The 20851-nt window shown below is 38.2% G+C and overlaps 1 protein-coding gene and 1 long non-coding RNA gene across 2 annotated transcripts; both read left to right on the top strand.

Annotated features, from left to right (window-relative positions):
• Window positions 1-2461: 2461 nt before the first annotated feature.
• LOC145861346 (ladderlectin-like) lies at window positions 2462-15168 on the top strand. Its single transcript, XM_082963356.1, has 10 exons — window positions 2462-2622; window positions 2989-3050; window positions 3600-3748; window positions 3943-4071; window positions 4200-4311; window positions 4469-4535; window positions 4632-4678; window positions 14329-14510; window positions 14651-14764; window positions 15148-15168. Exons 1-10 carry the CDS (start codon window positions 2615-2617, stop codon window positions 15166-15168), a joined length of 891 nt encoding a protein of 296 aa, XP_082819482.1. The 5' UTR covers window positions 2462-2614.
• Window positions 15169-15209: 41 nt separating this feature from the next.
• Window positions 15210-19251, top strand: LOC145861444 (uncharacterized). The gene is made up of 4 exons (XR_014381255.1): window positions 15210-15224; window positions 15672-15770; window positions 18553-18631; window positions 18989-19251. It is a non-coding gene; the product is annotated as an uncharacterized LOC145861444 (long non-coding RNA).
• Window positions 19252-20851: the final 1600 nt, after the last annotated feature.

Below are 20851 nucleotides of genomic sequence, written 5' to 3'. Positions count from 1 at the left end.
AACAAAATAGAAAAATCTATATACAGTGTGTGCAAATGGAGTAAGGAGGTAAAGCAATAAATGGGCCATAGTAAGTAAACTTTTAGTACAATAGCTGTGTGTTTGTGCGCATAGTGCAGTTTAGTGCAGATGTATTGGAGGAGCTGTTTAATCTCACTCAATCCTACAGAGTTCTCCTGTCCTCTGAGGACTTCCGTGTAGCTGCGTTGGTCCTTGTGGAGTGGACAGGGGCCAGGTCTGGGCCAGGGGGGCTTCCTCTCTGGTCTGGTAGAGGTGGTGGTCTGCTGCAGGGTAGTAGGCTGGGCCCGGTCCAGTCTGGCTAAGCTGATGGAGGTGATGATACTCTGGTGGTGGGTGGGGACTGTGGGGTGCGCTGGGTCTGGTTGGGGGTCTCTGGGTGATCCTCTGTCCAGTGCGTCATGGGGTGTTTGTCTACCAAGTACCACGTCCTTTAGAGACTTGGTAAATATCCCAACTGTCTGCTTCCTCAGGTGGGAGTGGTCATGCAGGTGCTCTCGGGTGACTGTTGGGTGGTGAGCAATGTGCACGTTCGGGAGTAGGCCACACCCTCTGGTGATGTCAGCGTTGACTTTCTGAATGGTACGGGGATGAAAGTCTTTGCGGGGCTCTCTCCTCATGGTGGCCTTTACCTCCTCAAGCGCTGTGGTAAGACTCTCTCCTCATGGTGGCCTTTACCTCCTCAAGAGCTGTGGTAAGGCTCTCTCCTCATGGTGGCCTTCGCCTCCTCAAGCGCTGTGGTAAGGCTCTCTCCTCATGGTGGCCTTTACCTCCTCAAGTGCTGTGGTAAGGCTCTCTCCTCATGGTGGCCTTTACCTCCTCAAGCGCTGTGGTAAGGCTCTCTCCTCATGGTGGCCTTTACCTCCTCAAGCGCTGTGGTAAGGCTCTCTCCTCATGGTGGCCTTTACCTCCTCAAGTGCTGTGGTAAGGCTCTCTCTCAGCTCCTGGACAGAGTTCTTCAGCTGGGTCCTGCACTGGTTGATCTGGTCCTGTAGAAGCTCTGTGTCTAAGCTGGAGGTGGTGTAGCTGGGGGGCTGATCCTTTAGCTCTCTCTCTCCATCTCTCTGTATCTCTGTCTCTCTCTCCTCCCTCTCTGTCTCTCTGTCTCTCTCTCTGTCTCTCTCTCCTCCCTCTCTCTCTCTCTGTCTCTCTGTCTCTCTGTCTCTCTCTCTGTCTCTCTCTCCTCCCTCTCTCTCTCTCTGTCTCTCTGTCTCTCTCTGTCTCTCTCTGTCACTCTCTCACTCTCTCTCTCCCTCCATCTGTACATGTGATTATGCAGCACATGAGCTATTTGTTTTTAAAGTGGGGTGGGAGTGTGGGGAGGTTTTAATGAAATGAAATGAGAATGTATCAGTAAAGAAAGTCTCCCTCTCTCTCCCTCTCTTTATTTCTCTCTCTCCCTCTCTTTCTCTCTCTCCCTCTTCTCTCTCTCACTCACGCAATGTTTTACTTAAAAACTGCACTGTTGGTTAGGGCCTGTAAGTAAGCGTTTCACTGTAAGGTGTACTACAACTGTTGTATTCGGCGCAGGTGACAAATACGATTTGATTTGATTTGACTTTCACTCTCTCTCTCCTCTTGTCCCTTTACATCAGGGTGGGTTTAATAGTAATTTTGGCTTAAGGGCCACATGGGGATTTTGAAAGAGAGAGACCGTTTTTGGACTGATTTGTTTGTCAAAATCAATTTGCAGGTCCATCATCATTTGACGATCCATCTGGTTTTAGACATTCAAGTGTAGCCCGAAGTCCTTTTTCAATCTTAAATAATAATTTGTTGAGATGCAAAGATGTTTTTTTTTTGCAACCAAGTTTCTTTGTACATTAACATGCACTATAATATGTAAGTGTGATACAGCGAGAGAGCGAGTGTGTGACCTTACTTAAGGTTAGTGCGTGTCTGAGGGGTTTGCTCTGTGTCTTCTGTCAGAACAGGAGATGTGTTGTTAGAACTAGCAGGATGTTGATGTGATTCTAGTCTGTCAGAACAGGAGATGTGTTGTTAGAACTAGCAGGATGTTGATGTGATTCTAGTCTGTCAGAACAGGAGATGTGTTGTTAGAACTAGCAGGATGTTGATGTGATTCTAGTCTGTCAGAACAGGAGATGTGTTGTTAGAACTAGCAGGATGTTGATGTGATTCTAGTCTGTCAGAACAGGAGATGTGTTGTTAGAACTAGCAGGATGTTGATGTGATTCTAGTCTGTCAGAACAGGAGATGTGTTGTTAGAACTAGCAGGATGTTGATGTGATTCTAGTCTGTCAGAACAGGAGATGTGTTGTTAGAACTAGCAGGATGTTGATGTGATTCTAGTCTGACTGATAATGAGAGTGGGCAGGGCTGAGGCTTTTAGGACACAACCACTAGTGTAGAGAGGACGATATGGGCTGGTTGCTGTTCTGCAGTACCATATCATTTCCTCATCTCTTCTCCTCACGTCATCTGAATTCACTCCTCCTCCTCCTCAACAGTGACTAATCCAAGCCAGAAGCAGGTAGAAAAGAGCAGATGCTCTGAGCTATCCTACCAGGACCAAGCTACTACTACTGTCACAGTGTTACTGGCTAGCTCAGGTACTCTCAACATTCTCTGATCTATGTACAGGTAATGTACTATGTTACAGATGGAGCTGCTCTCTTATGTCATGTTAACTTATGTCACTTAAAAGTTGTGTTATGTTTTGTCATGTTATGCAATGTCATTTTAAATTAAGTTATGTTAAATGCATAATGTACGATTCTAGCGCAATGACTGGAAGTCTACAGGTACATTTGCAATGCTACCGTACCTGGAGACTTCCAGTCATTGTACTAATGCTAGATAGCATTTGCTCGTGAAACAACCACTACCTTCCTTCATAATGCACACAGAGACGTTAAAATGGTATTCATGATCCCTTTAACACTATTAAAGGTTATTAAATGTAAAGCTAAGTTGTTATGTAATATAATATCATTGTTTCCTCTGTAGATCGGTTGGTAGGATGTCTCTGCTGCTTTGTTGGGCAGTGATGGCTCTGCACCTCGCAACAGGCAAATATAAAAGTTGAAACTTGAAATGAAACAGTGTGTGTGTAAATAGTTTAATTCAATGATAAAGAACACCCTCTGTGTTCTGTAATTAAAAAACCATGTAACCTTTATTTAACTAGGCAGGTCAGGTAACTCTTTATCCACAATATAGCAGGTGGTGTAAAGCCATAACACATACGTTTTTCCAGTATCAGACTTTGATTGATAATGTCAAAGGCCACACTGAAGTCTAACAAAACAGCTCCCACAATCTTTTTATCATGATTTTCACTCAGCCAATCATCAACCATTTTTGTAAGCGTCGTACATGTTCAATGTCCACCTCTATAAGCATGCTGAAAGTCTGTTGTCAATTTGTTAACTGTAAAATTGCATTGTATCTGGTCAAACACAACTCTAAATGCTATAAAGTATTTGAGGTGCTACTTGGTCTAGCTTAGTTTGCACTTTTGGGATTATTCCATTAATTGCTTTAATGTACCAGGTAAACTAAGTCAACCACAGCTCTTTAACAGTACATACTGTCGGTGTGTGTAGTTGTTGTTCCAGGGGTGGATGCTGCCTCGGGGGTGGTGAACACTACAGAGGAGGAGGTGGAAGGGGTGGACTCCCAGTCACCATGCCCAGCCGGGTGGCATCAGAATGAGCATCGCTGCTTCTCCTTCTACCCCGTCTGGGCCACCTGGGCCACTGCAGAGGTAACACTTGTAACAGGGAGAGACAATTATTAATTACTACTACTATTTCACAACCATTGATACTTCAAGACTAGCAAGCACACATTTACTTCAGGAAATGTCAATTTCTAGCCTGCATTGATCTTTGCTCCCTGAGGTACTGCCTGGGCTTTAGCTCAGCGGGCTAACACAGTGTTTTCTGGCTGTCCCTCTAGTCGTACTGCTCCCAGCACAGAGGGAACTTGGTGTCGGTTCACAGCCCTGGTCAACAGATGTTTGTCCAGGATCTGGTCAGGAGACACACATACCAGCCGGTCTGGATAGGAGGCTACGACGCAGCTCAGGTAAACTGGGTCAATAATTCATTAGTCAGTCAGTCTGTCAATCAATCTGTCAAATGTCTACAGGTTTAAAAACAAAAAGAAGTGGTTTCAATCAATTAATCAACCAATCAATGTTTTTCTGTGATAAGGAGGGGATGTGGCTGTGGAGTGACGGCTCAGCTGTTGACGATGTTTACTGGGAGGAGGATGAGCCCAGTAACTCTGGACAGGGGGAGAACTGTATGGAGCTACACACTGGAGGTACACACACACACACACACACACACACACACACACACACACACACACACACACACACACCACACACACACACACACACACACACCACACACACAGCACACACACTCTGAGCACATTGAAATAACTGAAGTGTGATTTGTTGTTGCCTTGACAACAGGTGGGCAGGGCTGGAATGACGTGTCCTGTGGAGAGCTGAGGTTCTATGTGTGTTCTATGGAGACAAGGTAGCAGGACAACACTGTCTTGTATCTGGACATGTTCTTACAGAGACCATATTAACACTAAATTACATTCATGTATTTTTTTTCATTTTCTTTTAGATCTGGTTTAGCAGCATTACCAAGTCAGAAAAAAGCACATGAGAGAGGTAGGAATTGTTTTGTCCCATTGCCTAGGCTTGACAGATGAAGAGATCAAGAAGTTTCTGATGTCTGATAGTGGTTAGTTACAGGTGCAGCTCCTTGTTGAATGGCACTCTGACATTAAGAAGATGACAGCTGTCTGATGATTAATGACACTTGTGAACGCATTTCCCTTTAAAACGTGTTGACCGGTCTGGAATTGTTTTTAAACTATTAAGCTTTTTTTCCTCCTAGAAAATCTCTTCCTCTTTAATGGGATATCTTCAACATTATAAAGCTCCCTTTATTTAAATCTCCCATTTTAAATCTGACTTCCAACATTCTGTTCACTCAAAACAATGTGACTTTGACACTAATCAGCTATTTTGACCCCTTTCCCAGTAGCTTCGACAAAAACGTAGAGCATATTATTAGTCTACTCTGCTATTCAAATCTAAAATTAGAACAGAAATAACTTTTACCAGTCAAACTATACAGCTGTTTTGGTAACTGCATCAACTAGTTTAATGTAGCTAACTTCCTACTGTTGAATTAACTGCTATAGAACTAGTTTAATGTAGCTAACTTCCTACTGTTGAATCAACTGCATCAACTAGTTTAATGTAGCTAACTTCCTACTGTTGAATTAACTGCTATAGAACTAGTTTAATGTAGCTAACTTCCCACTGTTGAATTAACTGCTATAGAACTAGTTTAATGTAGCTAACTTCCCACTGTTGAATTAACTGCTATAGAACTAGTTTAATGTAGCTAACTTCCCACTGTTGAATTAACTGCTATAGAACTAGTTTAATGTAGCTAACTTCCCACTGTTGAATTAACTGCTATAGAACTAGTTTAATGTAGCTAACTTCCCACTGTTGAATTAACTGCTATAGAACTAGTTTAATGTAGCTAACTTCCTACTGTTGAATTAACTGCTATAGAACTAGTTTAATGTAGCTAACTTCCCACTGTTGAATTAACTGCTATAGAACTAGTTTAATGTAGCTAACTTCCCACTGTTGAATTAACTGCTATAGAACTAGTTTAATGTAGCTAACTTCCCACTGTTGAATTAACTGCTATATAACTAGTTTAATGTAGCTAACTTCCCACTGTTGAATTAACTGCATCAACTAGTTTAATGTAGCTAACTTCCCACTGTTGAATTAACTGCTATAGAACTAGTTTAATGTAGCTAACTTCCCACTGTTGAATTAACTGCTATAGAACTAGTTTAATGTAGCTAACATCCCACTGTTGAATTAACTGCTATAGAACTAGTTTAATGTAGCTAACTTCCTACTGTTGAATTAACTGCTATAGAACTAGTTTAATGTAGCTAACTTCCCACTGTTGAACTAACTGCTATAGAACTAGTTTAATGTAGCTAACTTCCCACTGTTGAATTAACTGCTATAGAACTAGTTTAATGTAGCTAACTTCCCACTGTTGAATTAACTGCTATATAACTAGTTTAATGTAGCTAACTTCCCACTGTTGAATTAACTGCTATAGAACTAGTTTAATGTAGCTAACTTCCCACTGTTGAATTAACTGCTATAGAACTAGTTTAATGTAGCTAACTTCCCACTGTTGAATTAACTGCTATAGAACTAGTTTAATGTAGCTAACTTCCTACTGTTGAATTAACTGCTATAGAACTAGTTTAATGTAGCTAACTTCCCACTGTTGAATTAACTGCTATAGAACTAGTTTAATGTAGCTAACTTCCCACTGTTGAATTAACTGCTATATAACTAGTTTAATGTAGCTAACTTCCCACTGTTGAATTAACTGCTATAGAACTAGTTTAATGTAGCTAACTTCCTACTGTTGAATTAACTGCATCAACTAGTTTAATGTAGCTAACTTCCTACTGTTGAATTAACTGCTATAGAACTAGTTTAATGTAGCTAACTTCCCACTGTTGAATTAACTGCTATAGAACTAGTTTAATGTAGCTAACTTCCCACTGTTGAATTAACTGCTATATAACTAGTTTAATGTAGCTAACTTCCTACTGTTGAATTAACTGCTATATAACTAGTTTAATGTAGCTAACTTCCCACTGTTGAATTAACTGCTATAGAACTAGTTTAATGTAGCTAACTTCCCACTGTTGAATTAACTGCTATAGAACTAGTTTAATGTAGCTAACTTCCCACTGTTGAATTAACTGCTATATAACTAGTTTAATGTAGCTAACTTCCCACTGTTGAATTAACTGCTATAGAACTAGTTTAATGTAGCTAACTTCCCACTGTTGAATTAACTGCTATAGAACTAGTTTAATGTAGCTAACTTCCCACTGTTGAATTAACTGCTATAGAACTAGTTTAATGTAGCTAACTTCCCACTGTTGAATTAACTGCTATAGAACTAGTTTAATGTAGCTAACTTCCCACTGTTGAATTAACTGCATCAACTAGTTTAATGTAGCTAACTTCCCACTGTTGAATTAACTGCTATAGAACTAGTTTAATGTAGCTAACTTCCCACTGTTGAATTAACTGCATCAACTAGTTTAATGTAGCTAACTTCCCACTGTTGAATTAACTGCTATATAACTAGTTTAATGTAGCTAACTTCCCACTGTTGAATTAACTGCTATAGAACTAGTTTAATGTAGCTAACTTCCCACTGTTGAATTAACTGCTATAGAACTAGTTTAATGTAGCTAACTTCCCACTGTTGAATTAACTGCTATAGAACTAGTTTAATGTAGCTAACTTCCCACTGTTGAATTAACTGCTATAGAACTAGTTTAATGTAGCTAACTTCCTACTGTTGAATTAACTGCTATATAACTAGTTTAATGTAGCTAACTTCCCACTGTTGAATTAACTGCTATAGAACTAGTTTAATGTAGCTAACTTCCCACTGTTGAATTAACTGCTATAGAACTAGTTTAATGTAGCTAACTTCCTACTGTTGAATTAACTGCTATAGAACTAGTTTAATGTAGCTAACTTCCCACTGTTGAATTAACTGCATCAACTAGTTTAATGTAGCTAACTTCCCACTGTTGAATTAACTGCTATAGAACTAGTTTAATGTAGCTAACTTCCCACTGTTGAATTAACTGCTATATAACTAGTTTAATGTAGCTAACTTCCCACTGTTGAATTAACTGCATCAACTAGTTTAATGTAGCTAACTTCCCACTGTTGAATTAACTGCTATAGAACTAGTTTAATGTAGCTAACTTCCCACTGTTGAATTAACTGCTATAGAACTAGTTTAATGTAGCTAACTTCCCACTGTTGAATTAACTGCTATAGAACTAGTTTAATGTAGCTAACTTCCCACTGTTGAATTAACTGCATCAACTAGTTTAATGTAGCTAACTTCCCACTGTTGAATTAACTGCATCAACTAGTTTAATGTAGCTAACTTCCCACTGTTGAATTAACTGCTATAGAACTAGTTTAATGTAGCTAACTTCCCACTGTTGAATTAACTGCTATAGAACTAGTTTAATGTAGCTAACTTCCTACTGTTGAATTAACTGCTATAGAACTAGTTTAATGTAGCTAACTTCCCACTGTTGAATTAACTGCTATATAACTAGTTTAATGTAGCTAACTTCCCACTGTTGAATTAACTGCTATATAACTAGTTTAATGTAGCTAACATCCCACTGTTGAATTAACTGCTATAGAACTAGTTTAATGTAGCTAACTTCCCACTGTTGAATTAACTGCTATATAACTAGTTTAATGTAGCTAACTTCCCACTGTTGAATTAACTGCTATAGAACTAGTTTAATGTAGCTAACTTCCTACTGTTGAATTAACTGCTATAGAACTAGTTTAATGTAGCTAACTTCCCACTGTTGAATTAACTGCTATATAACTAGTTTAATGTAGCTAACTTCCCACTGTTGAATTAACTGCTATAGAACTAGTTTAATGTAGCTAACTTCCTACTGTTGAATTAACTGCTATAGAACTAGTTTAATGTAGCTAACTTCCTACTGTTGAATTAACTGCTATAGAACTAGTTCAATGTAGCTAACTTCCCACTGCTGAATTAACTGCTATAGAACTAGTTTAATGTAGCTAACTTCCTACTGTTGAATTAACTGCTATAGAACTAGTTTAATGTAGCTAACTTCCCACTGTTGAATTAACTGCTATAGAACTAGTTTAATGTAGCTAACATCCCACTGTTGAATTAACTGCTATAGAACTAGTTTAATGTAGCTAACTTCCCACTGTTGAATTAACTGCTATAGAACTAGTTTAATGTAGCTAACTTCCCACTGTTGAATTAACTGCTATAGAACTAGTTTAATGTAGCTAACTTCCCACTGTTGAATTAACTGCTATAGAACTAGTTTAATGTAGCTAACTTCCCACTGTTGAATTAACTGCTATAGAACTAGTTTAATGTAGCTAACTTCCCACTGTTGAATTAACTGCTATAGAACTAGTTTAATGTAGCTAACTTCCCACTGTTGAATTAACTGCTATAGAACTAGTTTAATGTAGCTAACTTCCCACTGTTGAATTAACTGCTATAGAACTAGTTTAATGTAGCTAACTTCCTACTGTTGAATTAACTGCATCAACTAGTTTAATGTAGCTAACTTCCCACTGTTGAACTAACTGCTATAGAACTAGTTTAATGTAGCTAACTTCCCACTGTTGAATTAACTGCTATAGAACTAGTTTAATGTAGCTAACTTCCCACTGTTGAATTAACTGCTATAGAACTAGTTTAATGTAGCTAACTTCCTACTGTTGAATTAACTGCTATAGAACTAGTTTAATGTAGCTAACTTCCCACTGTTGAATTAACTGCATCAACTAGTTTAATGTAGCTAACTTCCCACTGTTGAATTAACTGCTATAGAACTAGTTTAATGTAGCTAACTTCCTACTGTTGAATTAACTGCTATAGAACTAGTTTAATGTAGCTAACTTCCTACTGTTGAATTAACTGCTATAGAACTAGTTTAATGTAGCTAACTTCCCACTGTTGAATTAACTGCTATAGAACTAGTTTAATGTAGCTAACTTCCCACTGTTGAATTAACTGCTATAGAACTAGTTTAATGTAGCTAACTTCCCACTGTTGAATTAACTGCTATAGAACTAGTTTAATGTAGCTAACTTCCCACTGTTGAATTAACTGCTATAGAACTAGTTTAATGTAGCTAACTTCCCACTGTTGAATTAACTGCTATAGAACTAGTTTAATGTAGCTAACTTCCCACTGTTGAATTAACTGCTATAGAACTAGTTTAATGTAGCTAACTTCCCACTGTTGAATTAACTGCTATAGAACTTTTAGAATGTTCTAATTAAGACTGATTATGCATTATGCTAATTTTAACATCTCTAACCCACTTACCTGTGGTAGCAGTTCTACAGGAAGAGAGAGACTGCAGATTCTTTCAAACAACAATTTTATAAGATTTGCAAAAATGAAGCAATCAACCATCACCAAGAATTGTTCAGTTGAAAACTTAACAAACGTAGTCGGGTCTCTGCTTTTATAGAAGAATACATCATTCTTGTGTCCGTGGCAGTTAGCAGATAGTGTGTAAAAGGTCATTAGTTGTCTGTGCAGATTGAAGATAGCACGAGGTTGATAGTCCGAGGGCTCAACCGTCTAACTGCATTCAGAACAACAACAAAAAATGAAATAAAATATAATGTTATTGGTCACATACATGTGTTTAGCAGATGTTATTGTGGGTGTAGCGAAATGCGTGTGCTTCTTGTTCCGACAGTACAGCAATATCTAACATTTATCTACCACTACTATCTACCAATATCTAACAAGTAATATCTAACATTTATCTACCACTACTAATATCGACCATTATCTACCAATATCTAACAAGTAATATCTAACATTTATCTACCACTACTAATATATACCAATATCTAACATTTATCTACCAATATCTAACACGTAATATCTAACATTTATCTACCACTACTAATATCTACCAATATCTAACAAGTAATATCTAACATTTATCTACTACTACTAATATCTAACATTTATCTACTACTACTAATATCTAACATTTATCTACCACTACTAATATCTAACAAGTAATATCTAACATTTATCTACTAATATCTATCTACTCGTACTACCCACTGAACGCTACTATCAACTATTTCTTCAACAGTCACTCCCTCTACTAAACCAGCCAAATAAAATGTAACACTAACAAACTTCTAAACTACTTCCATTAGATGCACCATATCCCTGTGGATCAGTTGGTAGAGCATGGTGTTTGCAATGGTGTTTGCAACGCCAGGGTTGTGGGTTCGATTCCCATGGGGGGCCAATACAGGAAATAAAGAAATAAAAATGTATGAAATGAAATGTATGCATTCACTACTGTAAGTTGCTCTGGATAAGAGCATCTGCTAAATGACGTAACTTTAATCATATTTCCTCCCTAAATAATATCCTAAAACTTTTCTAATTCCTTATGAGTGGAAGTGTAGTAGTCTGACTATAGTTGTTAGTGATGAAATATGTGACCTAACTGCCCCACACTCCAAAGTAATAAGATTCACATAGTAGTCCATCAAAGTAAACAGACCAGATATTGGTGTATTTGTTATTATTTTTGACTATATTTCATTACTTTGCTTAAATAAAGCGTTTTAACATTTGTTCCACTGCCACAACAATACTTGTTGAGTTAAAGCAACCCCACAGGTTACCTTCATGGAAAATGACTATCTAGTTACTTATTTTCTTACTCACATTGGTGCTATTTTCACAAGTATGTGTGGAATTTTCAGAACTCTTAGTACAAAACTCCAAACTGGTAACAGTTGCAATGCAGCCAGTCTTCTATTCAAAACCTTTTTATAGAGCATCCATTTTTGTTTGGAGACATCTCTCACCACACAACCATTGATCCAAAATATATGTTTACAGTAAAATACAATGAGAACATTGATTTAATCACCAAAACATAATGACATTTTCTCAACTTAGGGAGTAAACATTATTTATAATAATGTCACATGGCGAAAATCAAATCTCTCTGAAATGAAAATGGATGGCCCTCCCTTCAGCAAAATATATTTTCCGCTTGAAAATAAAAAAAACTGAGGCAAGCTATTTCACCCCCTGGAGTTGATTGACGCACCGGTCCATCAATTGAAGTTACATAACAAAAAAAATCACATCAAACACTCTGGCTTTCTTAAAGCATTCTATTCATCAGCAAGCTGACCAGACTGTTGTAGATAGTGGCAGAGCCTGTTATTTAGAATGCAGCAATACAATTTACACACAGTGCTAATGGGACCAATCCCTCTATGGTTCAATGTGATTTTAGGGTCCTTTTTGGAGGATTTTTGGAACGGCTTGATTATGGATTTGTACTAAACAGAAGGAATAATGCCTGTCTCAAAACACGCCTGGAAGAGTTCAAATAGTATATGGAATAGTCTTTGGGAAATTAAGACATAAATGTATTGTTCCGATATCATTACAACATAGGTGTACTGTAATCAGATGATACAAATTAAATGAATGAATGAAAGAAACAAGGTTTAGCAGGCGTTAGTTAGCATCAAGCCTGTCTGGAGCATTTGGCCATAGGTTCTCATCCACATCACAGTAAATGCACCTGGTGAAAAACATTTTTGGAATTGCAAATAGAAGCCTGATATAGTTTTTATTATTTTCTACATTGTAGAATAATAGTGAAGACATCAAAACTATGAAGTAACACATATGGAATCATGTAGTAAGCAAAAAAGTATTAAGCAAATCCAAATATATTTTAGATTCTTCTAAGTAGCCACCCTTTGCATTGATGACAGCTTTGCAAACTCTTGGAATTCTCTTAACCAGCTTCACCTGGAATGCTTTTCCAACATTCTTGAAGGAGTTCCCACATGTGCTGGGCACTTGTCTGCTTTTCCTTAAATCTGCGGTCCAACTCATCCCAAATCATCTCAATTGGGTTGAGGTCAGGTAATTGTGGAGGCCAGGTTATCTGATGCAGCACTCTATCACTCTCCTTCTTGGTCAAATAGCCCTTACACAGCCTGGAGGTGTGTTGGGTCATTATTGTCCCACTAAGTTCACACCAGGGATGGAGCATCGCTGCAGAATTATATGGTAGCCATGCTGGTTGAGTTTGCCTTGAATTCAAAATAAATCACTGACAGTGTCACCAGCAAAGCAACCCCACACCATCACACCTCCTCCTTCATGGTGGGAACCACACATGCGGAGATCATCCATTCACCTACTCTGCGTCTCAGATACAAGGCGGTTGGAATCAAAAATTGGGGCTCATCAGAACAAACAACAGATTTCCACCGGTCTAATGTCCATTGCTCGTGTTTCTTGGCCCAAGCAAGTCTCTTCTTATTGGTGTCCTTTAGTAGTGGTTTCTTTGCAGCAATTCGTCCATGGAGGCCTGATTCACTCAGTCTCCTCTGAACAGTTGATGTTGAGATGTGTCTGTTACTTGAGCTCTGTGAAACATTTATTTGGGCTGCAATTTCTGAGGCTGGTAACTCTAATGAACTTATCCTCTGCAGCAGAGGTAACTCTGGGTCTTCCTTTCCTGTGGCGGTCCTCATGAGAGCCAGTTTCATCACAGAGCTTGATGCTTTTTGCGACTGCACTTGAAGAAACTTTCAAAGTTCTTGAAATGTTCCACATTGACTGACCTTCATGTCTTAAAGTAATGACTGACTGTCGTTTTTCTTTGCTTATTTGAGCTGTTCTTTCCATAATATGGACTTGGTCTTTTACCAAATAGGGCTATCTTCTGTATAGCAGCCCTACCTTGTCACAACACAACTGATTGGCTCAAACGCATTAAAAAGGAAAGACATTCCACAAATTAACGTTTAACATGGCACACCTGTTAATTATAATGCATTCCAGGTGACTACCTCATGAAGCTGAATGCCAAGAGTGTGCAAAACTGTCATCAAGACAAAGGGTGGCTACTTTGAAGAATCTCAAATATCAAATATATTTTGATTTGTTTAACACTTTTTTGGTTACTACATGATTCAATATGTGTTATTTCTTAGTTTAGATGTTTTCACTATTATTATACAATGTGTAAAATAGTAAAAATAAAGAAAATCCCTGGAATGAGTAGGTGTGTCTAAACTTTTGACTGGTACTGTAGTTCTGGATTGATATCATTAAATGTATTTCATTGTATTTATGTATCGTGTCTTGTGTGGCTTAATTAGTATGAGCATGGCACTAGCAACACCAGAGTTGTGGGTTTTGATTCCCACTGGGGTCACATACCAAAACTTTGGATAAAGCACCTGCTACATGAATGGCATATATTAGAGTGATAGTAAAATGTATTTTAACAAATGAGAAGAGAATCATATCTTAAGTAAAGTGAGGGTTGCATTGTGAAAAGCAATTTCTTTATATGAACATGTATTGCAATGTGAAACATGTATTTCTAGATGAAACACTACGTTTTGGTGAAAAAGTGTCTGTATGATTTTGTGTGTTGTAATAGTCAATTGAAAATGTACTCAGAGTTTTGAAACAACTGTCTTTTTGATGATCTGTTTTGGATTTTGTACTAATCGTTGCTAAAATGTACCACATACTTGTGAAAACTGCACCAAAGCAATACAAACAAAAATATATATATTTCTCTCTCTCTCTCCCCTCCCTCCCCCAGAGCTGGTTGAAGAGGTGAGTATTTATGACGTCCTGTGGGAGACCAGTGAGAGAGTAGCAGATGAGACCCTCGACACCGCCTTCCTCAGAGGGATGTATTCCAGACGTCTGCCTGCCCACTGCTATGCTGACTTCTGCCACCAGGAGCTGCTATACCTGGACAGAGTCATCACCATGCTGCAGGTGACAAGAAAATAAATTTAATAGAACGAATATCATAAAGTTTTACTTACTATGACTGTGATACGTGGTTGTCATCGCTAGCTATCTTAAGATAAGTTGCTCTGTGTGTGTAAATGTGTGTATGCGTGTGTGCGAGCCAGGTGCTGATCAGAACAGTCCAGGGTCCTCCAGACATCATGCAGTTTCTCCAGAGAACACATCAACGCTACCAGGAGTCTCTGAAGGAGGCCCAGAACCAAACTCCACCACACCTGGTAAGAAGCTGTTATAACAATCACCCTTAATATATAATTTAAGATAATATATCTAATTATACAATTTAAAATAATATATCTAATTATACATTTTAAGATAATATATCTAAATATACAATTTAAGAAAATATATCTTAATATACAATTTAAGATAATATATATTAAAAAAATAATTTAAGAGGACTTAAAAGCAACTGGAACGTAGATGATTTATCAATTTAATAAACCTACCATAAATGTTTTCAATGACCCTTATTTAACCTTTTTTGTTTTGGTTAAATTCAAGTTTAATTTTGGTTACCCAAGTTTTGGTGTATGTAGACACACCGCCAAAAGGTAAATCAATAATATCTTCTATCTTTTCCCTTTTTGACTCCCTTTAGATCATTCAGTTCAGTTCATAGTCTTTTAGCGTTACAATTATATTTCCCTAAATTGGAATTTAAGGGACATATTACAGGTATATTGAGGATATTATAATGTATTACAACTGATACAATATAATGTATGCTGATTGATATTGATGATATGAGGTATGCTGATTGATATTTATGATATGAGGTATGCTGATTGATATTGATGATATGAGGTATGCTGATTGATATTGATGATATGAGGTATGCTGATTGATATTGATGATATGAGGTATGCTGATTGATATTGATGATATCAGGTATGCTGATTGATATTGATGATATGAGGTATGCTGATTGATATTGATGATATGAGGTATGCTGATTGATATTGATGATATGAGGTATGCTGATTGATATTGATGATATGAGGTATCTTGAGGTTTATAGCCTATGGAAGTTTATAGTGTCTCAAGTCCACGTTGTTGTGTTTAATCTTGTCAAGTGTGGTGATATTGTGGAGTGACTCTTTTCTAACCTGTTTCTCTCTCCAGGCCTCTACTGGAGAAGTACCAGGATGTGATAGATGTCTATAAGGCTGTCAACATCTTCAGAGTCCAGATGATCAACGAGAAGGCTCTATTCACCTCAAGGTGCAGTTAGCCTATCCAAGTCTACAGTTAGCATGATCCTGCTAACTAGGTTTACAGTTAGCCAGATCCTGCTATCTAATTCTACAGTTAGCCTGGTCCTGCTATCTAATTCTACAGTTAGCCTGGTCCTGCTATCTATTTCTACAGTTAGCCTGGTCCTGCTAACTAAGTTTACAGTTAGCCTGGTCCTGCTGACTAAGTTTACAGTTATCCATGTCCTGTTTTCTAAGTCTACAGTTAGCTTGGTCCAGCTAAACAAGTCTTGCCAGGTCTCCCTCTCAAAACAGGCTCTCAACCCTACGGATCTCTTTAGCCTGGGCACCAATCTATTTTGTGATAACATTCTACTCCTTGTCAACATAATTTGGTATATGACATGGAGTACAAGAAGTGTAATCCCAACTAGCGCATTTGGTTTATTGAAAGTTGTGGGAACATGCATGTTTGGTTTACCATTGGTTCTAGGGAGGAAGTCATAACTTTACTGACTGGTAAAACGGAGCGTTTTTTAAACATTCTGAAAACAGAAGTGAAAACTTAGCCTGTTCTGGGAACATTAAGTTTAAGGTTGCAGGGAGGTTTCTGAGAACGTCTTACTATGCTTCCAGGGAGGTTCAGAGAACGTCTAACTATGGCTCCAGGGACGTTTCTGAAAACATCTAACTATGGCTCCAGGGACGTTCTGAGAACGTCTTACTATGATTCCAGGGAGGTTCTGAGAACGTCTTACTATGGTTCCAGGGACGTTCTGAGAACGTCTTACTATGGTTCCAGGGACGTTCTGAGAACGTCTTACTATGCTTACAGAGAGGTTCTGAGAACGTCTAACTATGGCTCCAGGGAGGTTCTGAGAACGTTCCCTGAAAGTTTTCCTGGGAGTTTTTTTTAACGCTCAGAGACAGAATTATAGGTTATTTTTACTTTTTTTTAAACTTCCTTAAAACCTTCACTGAATGTTTCAATAATACTTTTAATAACAGTGTTATCTTTTTTGGCTTAACTTTTTTAAAGTCCAAGCACAAATAGGACAAGGGGCTCAACTTTATGAGCTAGCTGGGATGTTAGCACAAAACAGGTCTGGATTTCAGGCTCTCAGTGAAACACTACAGTAGAACACGTGTATCACATTAACCAGGTGATCTCTGTATTAACCTCTTATGGCTAGGGGGCAGTATTTTCATGGCTGGATAAAAAAACGTACCCGATTTAATCTGGTTACTAATCCTACCCAGTAACTAGAATATGCATATACTTATTATATATGGATAGAAAACACCCTAAAGTTTCTAAAACTGTTTGAATGGTGTCTGTGAGTATAACAGAACTCAAATGGCAGGTCAAAACCTGAGAGATTCCTTTACAGGAAGTGGCCTGTCTGACCATTTCTGGAACTTCTTTGCCATCTCTATCTTTTACTAAGGATCTCTGCTCTAACGTGACACTTCCTACGTCGTCCATAGGCGCTCAGAGCCCGGGAAAAACCTGAATGTCGTCATCCCAGCCCCAGGCTGAAACACATTATCGCCTTTCTCAAGTGGCCTATCAAGGTACTCTGGGCTTAGGCGCGTGACCTGGTCGCCCCCGTCTTTGTGATTTTTTTTCCTCTGTTTGCCGAAAAGGAGATTCCCGGTCGGAATATTATCGCTTTTCTACGAGAAAAATTGCATAAAAATTGATTTTAAACAGCGGTTGACATGCTTCGAAGTACGGTAATGTTATATTTAGATTTTTTTGTCACGAATTGCGCCATGCGCACGACCCTTCTTTACCATTTCGGATAGTGTCTGGAACGCACGAACAAAACGCCGCTATTCGGATATAACGATGGATTATTTTGGACCAAACCAACATTTGTTATTGAAGTAGCAGTCCTGGGAGTGCATTCTGACGAAGACAACAAAGGTAATGAAACTTTTGTAATAGTAAATCGGAGTTTGATCAGGGCTAAACTTGGTCGGTGTCTAAATGGCTAGCCGTGATGGCTGGGCTATCTACTGAGAATATTGCAAAATGTGCTTTCACCGAAAAGCTATTTTAAAATCGGACATATCGAGTGCATAGAGGAGTTCTGTATCTATAATTCTTAAAATAATTGTTATTCTTTTTGTGAACGTTTATCGTGAGTAATTTAGTAAATTCACCGGATGTGTGCGGGGGGTATGCTAGTTCTGAACGTCACATGCTAATGTAAAAAGCTGGTTTTTGATATAAATATGAACTTGATTGAACAAAACATGCATGCATTGTATAACATAATGTCCTAGGGTTGTCATCTGATGAAGATCATCAAAGGTTAGTGCTGCATTTAGCTGTGGTTTTGTTTTTTGTGACATTATATGCTACCTTGAAAAATGGGTGTCTGATTATTTCTGGCTTGGTACTCTGCTGACATAATCTAATGTTTTGCTTTCGCTGTAAAGCCTTTTTGAAATCGGACAGTGTGGTTAGATAAAGGAGAGTCTTGTCTTTAAAATGCTGTGAAATAGTCATATGTTTGAAAAATTGAAGTTTTTGTATTTTTGAGGAATTTGTAATTCGCGCCACGCCCATCATTGGATATTGGAGCAGGTGTTCCGCTAGCGGAACGTCTAGATGTAAGAGGTTAATGTTAAATACCTCTGTGATGTTCATCTCTGTATTACTAGCTGGCAGCGTAATATAACTGACGTCATATATAATGTTGTCTCCAGCTGGAGTGTCCTAATACTTTTAATATCAAATAAATTCTATAAATCAATGAATATCTGATGTAATCTAATCCGTCTGTGTAATATTATCCTAGTTGGTTTCCCACTGGTGACGAGGAGGAAGTGGAGGATCAACCCAACCTGTGGTCTGTGGAGTCTGGACCTGACGTTAGCGTGAGTGACGTATTTACTTATGACATGTTTATCTTGTATTGAAATCAGTCGAGGATTGTGTACGACTGATAATGTGACTGTTTTTCTTTTCAACATTTACTTGTATTTTCTAACACACTGACCCTCTCCCAAAACAGTTATTCTTTGCAAAACTCCCAATTTAGACCAGCCCACTGGGCTTAATAATGGACCAGCCCATCTGGCCCCAAACTATCCTATGGCCAGTCAGTATTTGGTTCGTAGTGACTCTATCGAGACAGCTATGTCATGAGAGCCTTTCAGATAAGATGTGTTATCGTTCTTTGGTCTTGTTTGTCCTGTCCCTTAAATCTGTTTGTTTCTGTCTCTCTTCTCTAGGTGAAGTTGTAGCAGTGCAGCTGTAGAATACAGGGAGCTGTGTGTGTTTGGCTGTGTGTGTTGGCTTTCACACTGGGCAGGACTGTTCCTCTTGTCAGACATATTCCAATATGACTCTATGTTTGAAACTTCTCCCAAACAACTACTGTTTAAACTGTATTAATGCAATAACAGAATGAATGAACACATCTAATAATTGTCAACAAAGGAGCTACAATAAAATAAAAAACATTTAGATAATAAAATCAAAGAATGAAACTGTGTGAACTGTAAAACGGTATTTTCTTATGGATATTGCATTATGAATATTACAGTTTGCTGTGCTCTTCCACAATCAGAAGAATTGCTCTGGCTAGCAAATAAACAGATGGTATTGCTTCCAAGAATTGACCAATCAGAAAAAGCTAAGGTTGCCCGACTGGCACTTGGCCAATATTTCAATTCTCCATTGTATAAACTATTGTATTTTTCCTGTGTTCATGTTTTATATTCATGTTGGATCCACAGATTTTAAACAATTAGACAATAGTTGTCCTTATCACGCCTAATTTCTGTGTCTTTAATTATTTCCTGGATTTACAAGCAAAACAACTTGGCTAACATTATGGTTTCTATGTAAACCTGTTCTTAAATGAATAGATCAAACCCTTTCTCTTTGGGAAGTACCAAACGTAACTCCTGTTAACACTTTCACCCTTCTGGGTATAACGTGTGAAGTTCCAATCCTGACGAGTGGACTGAGAAAAATAGAGGGTTTTATATCAGAATTTATGGTCTGGATGACGATGACAGATTTACATGGCGAGGATAGTTAGAAACCTGATGTTTTCTCCTGTCAGATTTACATGGTGAGGAGCGAGGATAGTTAGAAACCTGATGTTTTCTCCTGTCAGATTTACATGGTGAGGATAGTTAGAAACCTGATGTTTTCTCCTGTCAGATTTACATGGTGAGGAGTGAGGATAGTTAGAAACCTGATGTTTTCTCCTGTCAGATTTACATGGTGAGGAGTGAGGATAGTTAGAAACCTGATGTTTTCTCCTGTCAGATTTACATGGTGAGGAGCGAGGATAGTTAGAAACCAGATGTTTTCTCCTGACAGATTTACATAGTAAGAAAAATTAAGCATAAAATCAATGGTTCTAGAGTGAATACAGCAGCTGATGTCAGGATTCCATTCCAGGTCGGCGTCTGTGAGTGTGTCATTGTTGGTAGAACATGAGCTCCGAATTTGCTCCAATTATTAATTATTGGTAGCGCAACCACTACCTCCAAAAGTGTGTGCGTGTGCGTGTGCACGTGCGAAAGAATGTAAGGTATATGTTTGAGTTTGTGCGTGTGAGTGAGTGGCTATACCAGTGTCTTCTTACCTGCTCCTGTATTACTGATGGGTAGATGGACAGTCATCTCTGTTTCCCTATCTCTCTCCCTCTCTCTCCAAGACTGGTGATAGATAGTTGGATATAATTTTTTTCATAAAAACATAGGTCCTTTTTTCTCAATTTCCGCATGACAGGCGTGCCCTATGTAAACTGCCTGTTACTCAGGCCCAGAAGCCAGTATATGAATATGATTGGTACCATTGGATAGAAAGCACTCTGAAGTTTGTAGACATTTTAAAATAATGTATGAGACTATAACACAATAGATATTGTTGGTGAAAATCCAAAGAAAAACCAACCCAGATTTCTTTTTTGTTGAGAGCCAATGCTCATACAATGGAAAGTATAGGGGCATATCCAAATCCAGCTCCCAGATTGCAATTCCTATGGCTTCCACTAGATGTCAACAGTCTTTGTTCAAGGTTTAGGCTTGTTTCTTCCAAAACGAGGAAGAATTTTGAGTTTTAGTACTGGGACACAG

The sequence above is a fragment of the Salmo salar genome, chromosome 17 (genome assembly GCF_965601325.2).
Source record: "Salmo salar chromosome 17, fSalSal1, whole genome shotgun sequence".
Taxonomy (NCBI): Eukaryota; Metazoa; Chordata; class Actinopteri; order Salmoniformes; family Salmonidae; genus Salmo; species Salmo salar.
Note: the sequence above shows the minus strand (reverse complement) of the source record. Positions and strands in the feature narration are given on the sequence as shown.